The 12,833-nt window shown below is 35.9% G+C and overlaps 1 protein-coding gene across 1 annotated transcript; it reads right to left on the reverse strand.

Annotated features, from left to right (window-relative positions):
- Positions 1-567: 567 nt before the first annotated feature.
- LOC129739094 (protein asunder) lies at positions 568-3,090 on the reverse strand. The gene is made up of 3 exons (XM_055730490.1): positions 2,385-3,090; positions 1,884-2,326; positions 568-1,816 (listed from the first exon to the last, which is right to left on the reverse strand). The coding sequence occupies exons 1-3, from the start codon at positions 2,923-2,925 to the stop codon at positions 800-802; spliced, it is 2,001 nt and encodes a 666-aa protein (XP_055586465.1). The 5' UTR covers positions 2,926-3,090; the 3' UTR covers positions 568-799.
- Between the last annotated feature and the right edge of the window lie 9,743 nt (positions 3,091-12,833).

A 12,833-nucleotide genomic window follows, 5' to 3' on the forward strand; every position in this document is an offset into this window, starting at 1 on the left:
CAGCCGGACTTGTTCTTCAAAACCTTCTAGAACTGTTTGATTCCCCCGGTTTTCACCGCGAAAATTTCATCATGGCGTAGAAATCGAAATAAAACCAGTTCTATCAGGTTTTAAGGAACGATTCCGGCCGGAATTTCATCTTTCAACCATTCTCCATCGATTCCACTATGTTATAAAACCTAGTCGCGTTGTTTAGTTATTGATGAAATAAGATTTTTCACGTTCATTTTCACGTGAAGTGTGAATGAGCTTTAAGCATCAAAGGAGGTTCAGTATTCGAAAACCGAAACCCACAAGATCTGTACAACCGGTTCTAGTCATTTTCTAATGTTTTTGTGCCATTAGTGTAAAGTTCGATCAAGTAACTTGGTGCGTCCGCCCACTTTTGGATTGAAGTAAAAATAAAACTTTGTTTTTACCTAAAATTGATTGTTTTGAGCACAAAATTTATTCTTCAAATCAGTAGTGGAATCAATGGTTACAAGAATATAATTTCGGAGATATTGCAAAAAAAGATCGGTAAGTGTCTGATAGTAGGCACCTTACTTCTTAAGTTTGTTTTAAATTAGTTGTCTGTAAACAATTAACAAGTCCAGCAAGTGAAAGTATGCCCAAATTATGAAAGTCGTAGTATAGAATGTAAATGAGTTTCTCTAAAATAACGGTCACTTTAGCGTTGCAGCTTTACATCGAACGTGTAATAAAATTTATTTTACATTATTTAAACGTACCGTTAGTTTTCGACTTACCTTTAAAAGAGTATACCTAACTCTAGAATATTGTTTGTTGTTGTCTATCTTTACTTCACGTCAGCTTGTCGTGCTTGGGCAGCTGCCGCCGGTTCCTCTTTCGTACCCAGATTTGGGTACAGCTTGGCAACCTGACCGGATGGAGTGCACAGTCGTCCACTAAAATCGATACGTTTCTGACTCTGGACGCGTTCGGTGCTAGCCAAAACGTCGAACAAGGACCTGGTACCACCGCCAAGGATTTTTTTCGTTCCTCCACTTCGGCCAGCCCCGAGAAGCAAAGCCGTCGCATCACCGACAGACGAGTGCGGCGGCGACATGGGAGAATCGGTCGTTGCTCGGATAACGGAGGCTCGGTGTGCGTCTGCGGCAGCGTCATCTTTATCGACAATCTCGATCGGTGTCCGACTTCGACAGTCGCGGATACATTTCAGCACCGCCTTATGGCCAACCGATGATCCCGTGTGGCTCACGACCATCTCGAGTTCGGCCCACAGCAACCGGTACTGTTCTTCTCGCTTGGCCCCTTTCAAACGGTGACCCATGTTGGGCAAAGCTAAGGATTCCTGGCGCCCTTCGAGGGCTGCCAGCTGATAGACGGTTTTCTGACACTGAAGTACGTCTTCATCGGTTAGTTCCGGTTTTTGCGTTAGCACGAGGATAACATCTACGAATTGACGCAAGTTGTAAAGTATTGTGGTGCCCAGCGTGAGTGGCCAGTAACGGGAACTTTTGGACAGCTTAGTTCGCATTTTCAGCAAATTTTCGTCTGGATTTCGTTCTGGAATCGGTTTTAATGGAACGATTCGATGCATTTGCATGAACTGACCGAAATCATTGATTCGATAATCGGTTACTCGCCCACCACCACCTTCGGAAATCGACGGCGGATCTTCTAGACAACTCCGGGCTGTGTTTAGCGAATGGATAAAGATTTCCCCGCCGTGGGCGGAAAGCAGGTGGCTAGTGATTTTGCCACCGGACTTTTTCGGCATTTCCAACAGCACCGAGCGGCCATTCAGCAGGAAGTTGATCAAACACGAGCTGGGACGGGAAGTTACATCAACCTACAAATATGTATTTAAGGTAGCTAATTATGGGAACTAAAATACAAAAAAAGAGTTCGTTACATACCGGCGTAACTCGGCATTGAGCCAGACAGGGTTGCATCTCGGATGATCCACAGCTCCGAGGGGTACACCATTTGAGTGTAACGGTTTCATAGTCCGATCCCTCCTTGATGCTGTGTGGCAGTACCAGTTCCGTCCCCAGGAAAACCGAGTGAGCGTTGCGCCCATGAAATATTTCCACATCGTAGTTTGCACTAGAGCTGGCATTTTGTTCCTCCTTCATCGGGATACCGGTAACGGTCGTGCTGGCCAGATCGAAGTGTGGCAATATGAGATGAGTTAATTTGTTGGATATTTTGTTCGCCTTGTTGGAGTGGATTTCCGATTTCAGGATAGGCGAGATTTCGATAAGAGCTCGATTGTTGACCATCGACTCCATGTTGGATGGATACAGATTAATGATGACCAGGTGGCATTGGTCGATTTTCAGATAGTCTTTGTGATTTGCTAGAAAATCGGAAAAGATTAAACGAATTTTTTATCACTAGGAAACAAACAAATTTACCAGAAATGGAGTTTTGTTGCACCAGAACGGTTCGAAAGATGTCTTCCAAACTTTTCATGCTGGCATCGTCTCGTGCCGAGGTAATACAGATTACCCGTCCCAGATTATACACGACCTGGTCGTTTCCCTGAAGCAGTTCTTTCTGAAAGTCGGTCGGTTCGGCCAGAGCTTCGATGGCCGCTCTCAGCCCATGGATGACGGAATAATCGTTAGCTTGGGACTGGCGCGGGGGCACACTGACCATGGACATGGCGTTCATCACGTGCGTCAGACTCTGGGTGGCCACGTTCCAGGTGTTGACGATGTGGGCTGCCGTATCGCTGACCACGAAACGGATCAACCGTCCGCTCGGAAACAGATCCCAGGCGATGCGGCAGTACTCGACCGATGCTTCCACCGCACATGTCCAGAGGCTCTTGCTGATCGGAGGAATCGGGATTTTGCTTTTTATGAAATCGCAATCAATGGGCGATTCGCAGGATATACCGAAATAGGGCGTGTGATCGAGCACGAATACCGTTTTGTGGTTGAATTCGTTCATTCTGATTCCTCCGGATGGACGGGACCGGCTGAATCGTACCGACTATTGTTTTAAAGCTATTTAAGATCCGGTAAAAAGCTTTTAATTAAAGATTTTTGTACACACGTACGAACAAAACGATACTTTGCTTTTGTTTTGCTTCAACAATCGAGTCGCGACGACCGTGGCCGTGCTGCCAGGTTAACACATTGAATCATACAGTAGATGTCCACTGATTGGTAAATTTCTGTCAAATTTCTTGAACCTGTTGATTCAGTGTGAAATCGAGGTTTGTGTTTCATAGCAAAATAGATAAAAAAAACACTTACAATTATTTAATTAATTACATTCTTAATTTTATTAAACATGCGACAGTTGAAAGTATGCAAGTGCTAAAATCATTAGGTATAATATATGTCATCGTTTTCTGTTGAACAGATATTATTTATTTATACTTTAAATAAACTTTGGGAAATTATTGGGTAGCACTCATGACAGTTCATTCATTAAAATCAATTTTGATAATGATAAGTTAAGCATAAAATGCTTATTATAAATTATACGCATACAAAAATTAAACAGTTAGTATTATTTTCAATAGAACTTTTACGCAGCACTGTTTTAGTAGTTCTTTCAGATTCAGCTATTGGCCGATAGATGTCCTCTATAACTTTCTCTAGTCTTCGCAAAAAGCGCTAACGATACATAAAAGCAGGCTTGTGTAATTATTTAAATATGAGTGATTGTGTAAAAGTAAAATTAAAACATTTATGTTCGAGTTGTGTGAATAAACATCTGAGTTTTCAATGAACGCTATTACTGAACTTATGAACTGATGATTTTTAAAGGTTGTGTTGTTGGTGGTGTCTAACATCAAGATTGGTGCTACAAATTTCTTATTGATAAGATGTATCGAGTCAATGTCTGAAGTGAAACCAAGGAAAATCGGAAATTTTAGCAGTGATTTTAGTAAGTATTCAGATCAACAGTCTAAAAGTGTGGTCAGTGCTTAAAGTACGACAATCGAGCCTTTGGTAAGTGTCCTAAAAGTGCTATACGTTTATCCATTAGCAGTCCATGACGATTACTGGATATTCCGATAAGAAATTCGGATCAGTTATGTTGGTGTGTTTGGGGCTTGTGATATAGCTCAGTTGGCAAGTCAGTTGCTTCCTGAGCCGATGTCCGTGAGTTCGAGCCCAAGAGTGCATCATAAAATTTTTGATTTTGTTACTTTAATCAATTTTAAAACGCGTTTTTACTTAAATTTGTTGACCTGGGGCGAACAAAGCACTTTTAATAAGGGCAAGATGAGCATTTTCTGCCGTATAATATAGCAGCGAATTCAACTCGAGAGTGAAGTCAACTGAATGATAGAGCTACAGCTTGCCTTGTTTCATCTGTCGATTTGGCCTATTGGTAAGGTGTCGGAAAGGTTATCAGTAGACTCGAGTTCGATTCCTGTTCGAGGGATTTTTTTTACATACCATTCATGATTGAATTTTTTTTATTGATACAGTATACGGCTAGTAGCATCATCCGTCAAACAAAACACTAGGAACATAATGTATGAGCATGTGTAAATTCTTTAAATTTTACAAACAGACCTAGATTATTTTGTTACTGCTTTGTTTGTTGAATCTACGCCTCCCCGTTTAGTGCAAAATGCATCGATCATGAATGATAAATGAAAAAAAAATCACCTTGACCAGGAAACGAACTCGAATCTACTGATTACCTTTCCGACACCTCACCGATAGGCCAAATCGTCAGATGAAACAAGTCAAGCTCTAGCTCTATTATTCAGTTGACTTCATCGAGTCGCATTCGCTGCTAAATTTCCCGGCAGAAAACGCTCATCTTGCACCGAAAAATTGTGCTTATACTGCCCCAGGGGGGTTTCTCATTATGCCTCTACTGTGACTGGTTTTCAGCTTTCAGCAAAAAAATTTAAAATGCATTTTTGAACGTTTTTATCTACTTTTTCAAGTTTCTGGGAAAAAAATTTCTGGTAAATGGTGCATTCTGGGGATTTTTTTTTCTGGGAAATGGTTCATTCTGGGGTTTGATTTCGGGTATTTGTCATTCTGGGAAGAATTCATTCTGGGCAATGGTTTTCGGGTAAATGGGATACAATCATATAAACTAGTCGTAACCATGGTTGCCACATGTACAGATTTATCTAGACAAGTACAGATTTTTGAGCTCATTTTTGGTACAGAATCTGTACGTACAGATGACAGATTTTCAAAATTTGGTACAGATTTGTACAGATTTTTGACTTTCAAAAACTGAAAAAAGCTTCTACATTTTGCTTTCAACCAGTTTTTTATTCTGACGGTAGGAGTTCCTTACTGGGAAGTACACGATGCAACAGTTTGATTTCCAAATTTGCTTCAAATAATTAAATATCTGATTATAATCCCCCACTTGTCAGCAGTGGTTGAGCGCATTTTGTCGCAAGTAAATGCCAATAGTCCTATTTGCCGCTGATAGTGTTGGTGATATTATGCTGGTTTTTCACCAACACTTTTTAGTTTTGGCACAATCAACCTCAAAAACGACCATGTTTGTCGACCGCCTGTCCTTTTTTTGTACCGAGAGTTTTGGAGGTTAATTGTCCCGTCTCATCTGTACACGCTCAGCAAGTGTGCGTAAGAAATGTCAAAAACAACTCTATAAAACCAAAGTTCATAATTCTAGCGTAACATTTCATAAGGGCGAAACTAGCAGTTAGCTCGAATCGAGAAAAACGCGCTTGAAATTTCGGAACATCTAATCAAATCCTATTTAAAAAATTGACCTCTTTTTGTTCAACAAAATCAAAAAATGTTCATTATATTCACTTATTGTACGTTGGTTATCAAGAACTTTAACTTTTTTCTCTAAATTTCCGATATTCTCGAGTTTCGCCGTTTTTTGTTTTCGATTCCAGTTACACCTGCAGGATTCGCCCAATTGATCGGCCGTTTTTGATTTGGTTTTGAAGTTAGGCCCTTTGGTCCTACACGCAAAAACTAATTAAGCCATTTTGTCATACACGGTCAACTCAGTTACGCCTATTGGCCCTACACGGATAGAAAAATTAACCCCAATTTGAATAGGCGTAACTTCACGTTCCAACGAAAATGCATCAACATGAAGTTTCGCCCAATTGAATTTTATCAATTTTTTGAAAGTTTTAAGCGATTTTAAGATGAAACCGCGTTTATTAGGTAAAGTGCAACCGCGTACATCCGGAATGACCGTTAACTCGATTAGTTTACATTTGGCAGTTTCGCCCTTTTGAAATGTTACGCTAGAATTGTCTGAATGTTGACACATTGGACGCTATCCTTAGAACGAAAAGTTATTTAAGATAAAATGGCGGAACGAAAAATGTATTAAATATGATGCTCAAAAATCGTTTTGATAAAACTATTTATTAACATCATGAACATTAGGAGGTGTTTGTTATGAAAATATTTTTAATGTAAGTTTTTTAAAGAGAGAAAATAAAAATGATTAAATGAGTTTCACAAAAAGTGTTTAGCTAAAAAACTGTACTATGTGCAATAAAGTATCCATCTTTTTTTAAGATTACAAATAAGGAAACAAAATCTTCACATATTTATCAACACGTTCAATGCAGAACTCTGTTTACTTCGGTACAGATTTTGATACAGATTTTTGAGTTTTCGGTACAGATGAAAAAGATTTTTTCGATGAGCGGTACAGTTTTAGATGTTTTTTTTTTTTTTTTTTCGGTTATAGTCGTTTTACCATCTTTTATGGCATTCGCGACTTTATCAACGTTACAGTTGGTGGATCGTTATTGAAAAACTATCCGGTACAACTGTGTTCGATGTTTACTCTTGGGCTCGAACTCGCGGACATCGGCTCAGGAGACAACAGACTTGCCAACTGAGCTATATCACAAGCCCGTTTTAGATGTGGTAACACTGGTCGTAGCTGTAGGGAACGAGAGCAACAAAGGAAGGAAAAATAGGAAGAGAGGAAATACTTTTGTAGAGAGAGAAAGAGAGGGGCAGTTATAGAAGAGGAGAAATGAGTCCAGTTGAGAAATAAGAGCCAGTCGTATGAATAGCTTTGACAAGGACAGATGCAGCATAATTCATTTAAACAAAAAAAGATACAAAATGCTATGCCCCGACGGCCGGGACACGACAGTAACTTATTTCCATTAAGAATCTTTGTAGCCTGGACAACATAGTCTATATATGAAATACAAATTTTAAAGTTGTTATGATAATTTTTGCAGCAGTTTTCTGTGAATTCTTAAGATGTTTCATACGACGCAATAAAAGCTCACGCGAGAATTCCGAATACACGAGTTTTTTTTATTAATCAATCCCTAGTTCTCTGATTTCTAATTATTCTGATCGATGGAAAACTCGGTACTAGTTTGAATTACCGAAGAGGGACTAGGATTTTTTTTAATTATTCAGGTGAGAGACTCGGATATCCTTTGAACTTTCTGATGGAAGAATCGAATCCTTTGAACATTTTCCAACAAAAGATTAAGAATCTTATTGTATGTTCATATGAAAGACTCTGATAGATATTATGTCACTTCGACGAAAGACTCTGATCTCTTGGTAATCCTGAGAAAACTCCTATTTGACGGAAGACTCGAAATGGTTTAGCACATATAAAAACCAATTTGAACTTAATCGAGTGAATGATTGAATGAAGGAAGGGGGAAAAAATAATTGGTAGAAACAGATAAGAATAATGAAATTATAGAAGAGCAAAGAATGAAAACAGGAAGAGAGAAGTGATTAAGAAAATAGAATAGAAAACGCAAAAAGGAAATAGAGAAATGTAAGCGAAAATAAGAAAACAGAGAGGGAGAAAACGAAATTAGAATTTTAAAGAAAATCATAGATAGGATACAAAAGAGAATATTTACCATACGAAAAAAAACTAAGATAAAAATATGATTATACCTCGAGCTTTCATTACGTCGTATGCAACACCTTAAGAATTCACAGAAAACTGCTGCAAAAGTTATTTAAACAACTTTAAAATTAGTATCTGACATGAATATGTTGTCCAGACTACAAATATTCTAAATGGAAAAAGTTGCGACTAGTTTATGTCAGTCTTTGTATTTTTTTGTGATAAAACTGTTTGTTTACATTTTGTTTCATACGACGTAATGAAAACTCACGCGAAGTATAATTATGTAGAAAGAGGGGAGAGATAAAAGTAAAAACTAATCTGAGAGAAATGAAAGTGAAGAGGAGAAGTGAAAATAAAAATAAATAAAAGAGAAGAGTTAATAAAAAAAAGGAGAATAGAAGATAAGAAGGGAATTCAGCCAGAGGAAACTAAAGATAGAAAGATAAAAAGGAAGTAGTAAAAAAATTAAAGCGAGAAAAGTGCAAAAAAGGGAGAGTGTGAAGGGAAGGGAAGCAAGAGAACAGAAAATGCAATGAGAAAAGTAGGAAAAACATCAAAAGGAAAAGAGAAGATTAAATATAAGAGATTCCATAGAAGAGAAGAGGGGTCAAAAATGGAAAAAAGCGAATAAAAAAGTGATCATGATTCTCTGATGAGTTTACAAAATTAACTTACTATTTGTATGTTAAGATGAAAGACTCTGATTGATATTCTTCTTGGATGAAAGGTTCGAAAAGGTTGAAAAAAAAACATTGCTGATAGATTCAAAGTTACTGGATGAAACACATGGCATCGGGGCTCCCGGTTCATCCCTATTTTACGGTACTGTGATATCTTGTTAAACATAAATTTCGAAAGCCTTTTTTTTTCGAAGCAATCATTAATTAAAAATACGTTTCTTTATTATTCTTCTTTTGATTTAGTAAAAAATAGATAAAAAATTAAACTACAATATAGGAATACAAGAGTTTTTCTCTCTACGTTGAACTACTTCTGTTTTTTGTTTTTTTTTCAATTATTTTCCATTACCAATTTCCTCGTGTGAGTGTGTGTATGGATTTCATTTGTTCTTGTTTCCCATAATCATCGATTGGTTGGTTGTTTTCTCATTTTCTTGGTTTTTTGTTCTTTACTTTATTTAAAACTACTCAAAGACTTGTTTTGTTTTTTTTTGTTGTTGTAGCATTATTTATCAATTTTCCACAATCGTCTCATCCCTATAAAAAGTTGACTTGCTTGGGTACGGTGACTGGAGTTTTGGAGATTGGTTTGAATGTTCATTCATAATGCTTTTTTTGTTTTTACTTTGATGTCGCTAAAAAATCGTACTACATATTGTTTTCTCGCTACCGGAATGGTAGAAAGTCAAAATTTTCGGTTCCAGGGAAACTATTCGAATAGTTTTGTGTACGAGAGGGGAAAACTGGGAGGGGTGCTTTACGAGGAATAACGCAAACCACAACATAGGTAATAACGGAAAAATGAAACTTTCATCTAGAGAGTTCAATAACCGAGCTGTGTGGTTTGAAAATTTCCTTTTTGGTTTGCTTAAACAGAACTAAATTTGAACATTTGAACTGGAACTTGATAAAATTGTTTTTCCCTATTCGTTCATATTGCACGTCTTTCTTTGGAAACGGAACAGAAAGCATCACACGCATCGAAACACAACGCAGGTGCGAAATGTCATTGGTTTTAACACTAAATTATTGTTAGCTAGAAATCTATTGGAACAGAAGAAACGGGAACAATGAACAGTCCCTAACACAAGATAATATTTCCTATTTACTCGCTTGTTTTGGTAAGATACGACAAAATTTCGAAGCTTTATGGTAAGAGAAAATTTGCCTATATAAAATAGAGAATTACATCTTGTTACAACGAAGAAAAAGTCCTAGAAAAAATATTTTTAAAAACAATTTCACCTAATATTTATTAGCGCAGTATCGTTTATATATTTGTTTTATTTCTGTCTTTTAGATTAACCTGTTTGGACTAATACTATTCGGATTGTGTGTGACGTAACACAATTATGTAAGGTAACGAGATGGGGAAATTTCTCCTCCATATGATTTAAAAAATAAACTAACAGCAGGTTTTTTTTTGCATTGCATATATGGCATATGTCTCATTTATCTATATTCGCTAAACAAAAAATTAACTTAAGGTAGGGTAACTTTTACCTTAGTGAAACAGAATACAAATAAAAACAAAAAACATAACAACTCAGTTCGATCCGCCAACAACGAGGATCCCATTTGGAATATGAGTTTTCTTACTTTCAGCTAGATAAAGTTTCCAAAGAACGGGAGATTTTCTTTTAATTTGGTACCAACTTTCGATAATCATGATAATCTGATCTATGTTCTAAGTGTCTGTGGAATTTTGCCTCAATGGTATAATATATACTTCTCCCATCACGTATTGTTCTGATAATTTTCGATAATAGTTTTTGTCTCAAAAATTATTTATTTTATTTTAGTTCCTTTTTCTTCTTTGCTCCAGTTAAGTTGTTTTTTTGGTTTCCATGTCTGATTTAAAAAATTTCGACTACAAGTATAAAAACATTCCATTCACCTAAATTGTTCATTACTTTATTCTTGTATCATACTTATTACTTTTTTTTTATTTAAATATTTTTTTCGTCAATATTTTTATTACTTTTTCTGTGAAAAAACTGTTCTAAAATTATAATAAAAATCTACTAAAAAGTATGTTTCCATATTTATATTTTTATTATTAATTTCATTGAATTCTTAATTTTAAAGACTAAACTCTCTTCCCCATTATGGCTACCTTTGTTTGTTTTTAAATTCAATTGCATCGAACGTAGAGTGTAATTTTTGTTATTATTCTTGTATTAGTGTTGAAGTTCGAATTTCGCTAACGTGTATCCCAAAACTGTCCCAAAATTTCGAACATAAAACGAGCAGCTTCAATTACACGTGTGTATTCGTCTTTTGTTTGCCAATAGAAAAGTTCTATAAAGTTTGGTTAGTTTGTGTTGCGTTTTGAGTTTCTTTGCCACACTGTTTTTTTTTTATTTCATCTCTCGACTGATTTTTTTTCTCTCTAAACTTCATTTTTTCTTTTAAAAAACACCTAATCAGAAAACAAATTATCGTTTTTTTTATCTTTAACGATGCTGCGGCCGCCATTGTTTATACTAGGGAAAGAGAAGGTGTTTATTCTATTTTATGGTTTGGTGGATTCCTTGTTTTTCTCTCTTTTTTTCTGTCCGTAAAGCATTCGTACTTGTTGTGTCGTTAATCGGATGATTTCATGTCACTTTCCGTGATCTACTTCTGGCTACATATTTGTTTGGTTTATCTTCTTTAATCATGTAATAATATTTTTTTTATTATTTTACATTGAGAATCGATATTGCAGTGTGTTTGACTATATTTTTTTTAAACTTTTTGCTAAATTTACTTCCTTACCTAGCTGCCGATATGAGATGCGCAAAGCAAAATCTGAATGTTTTCGTTTATTTGGTTTTTTTTTGCTTTTTGTATGTTGATGCTTTTTGTATTTCCTTCTTCTTCCTACGATCGCCGGTCACATGCCCAAGGTATATTCGTTTTAACTATTTTATTTGGTAGCATTTAGTTATCAGATAACTGTGTATTTGTGTATGTGAGTGTGTTTGAGTTGGTTATACAAAAAATAGAGAAACGATAGCAATGTTTAAACAATGTTCTATTTTGTTCACACCATTTGTTAGTATTATGCTAAATCATCCATCCATTTCGTTTCGTTTTTTTTTTCGATTATATCAAGCATTTATGAGCTATGTTATTTTCCAAATGTTATGTAGGGTGGGTATTCGAGAGACTTATGAACGGATTATTTGAAGGTTTAATTAGTAGTTTTCTTACCCTTGAACAGGTTTGGCGTTTTCTTCATGCCATCGACTGAAGAATGTTTCGAATCCAGAATAAAAGTTGAGAGTGCATTATTAAAAGTTGAAAGATGGGCTTCAAGTTCAAAAAAGAATATGTATAAAATTATAATTTTTTATTAATAAAATGAATTCTCAATGAAACTTAAAGCCAGAATCAGTATCAGTAACTTAAAACCTTTTTCACATTAAAATTAAATTTTAATACCTTTTCGGCAATCAAATCTGGAATTGAAATAAAAAATATTGCTGGAAAATCATAAAACTGAAGTTCATATTAAAACATTCCTTCCTTCCTTTTTTCTGAAATTACCAGATTTTTTTATACATTCTCTGCTCCAATTTTAATCCGTTTGTTGAGTATTTGTTTCTGTCAGCCTGTTTACAAAAATACGCATCCGATAAAATATAGTGGCTGGTTTGAGAGAAATATTCGACTAGGACTAGATAACTGTTTTTCTTCTGCCAAAGTATGCATTAGTAGATTGAGTCGAATTTGGATCATATTTGAATTTCTCAAACCCTGGGGTCTTAAAAGCTTCGTTTTGGTTTGAAACTCATCCGGGATTTTTTGCAGAATTTTTAAGTAATGTTTACTTGAGTGAATTTAGACTTTTATGTTTGTATGGAAAATGGAACAAAAAGTTCTGAAAAATCACAATTATTTTGGTTTGTTCTGTGGAACTGAGTTGGGAATGGGTTTGATGCAAATTTATAATTTTTTCAGAGAAAATTTTCCGCTGAACAACTTTGTTGAAGACCGGAACTTCGTATCTAACTAAGCAAAAAAGTTACTAGACTAGGATTATGTCTTATGACATTGAAAAACAATCAATTAAAATGACAGCACTGCTGGTGCCTATTGAAGTACTGCTTGGAAATTTGTCATGCAACAACGTTAGCTACTAGCAGTGATGTCAGTTGAATTGATTGATTTTCAATGCCAAAAGACATACCCCTATTCAACTGCTAATTACTTTTTTGCCTAATAAGATACGAAGTTGCGGTCTTCGACTTAATTGTTGAGCGGAAAATTTCCTTTAAAAACTTATAAATTCCGACAAAAATCATATACGACAGCCCGGTTCCAGATAAGAAACAAAACTGTTGTTGAGTTTTCAGA

Source organism: Uranotaenia lowii, chromosome 1, assembly GCF_029784155.1.
Source record: "Uranotaenia lowii strain MFRU-FL chromosome 1, ASM2978415v1, whole genome shotgun sequence".
NCBI classification, from domain to species: domain Eukaryota; kingdom Metazoa; phylum Arthropoda; class Insecta; order Diptera; family Culicidae; genus Uranotaenia; species Uranotaenia lowii.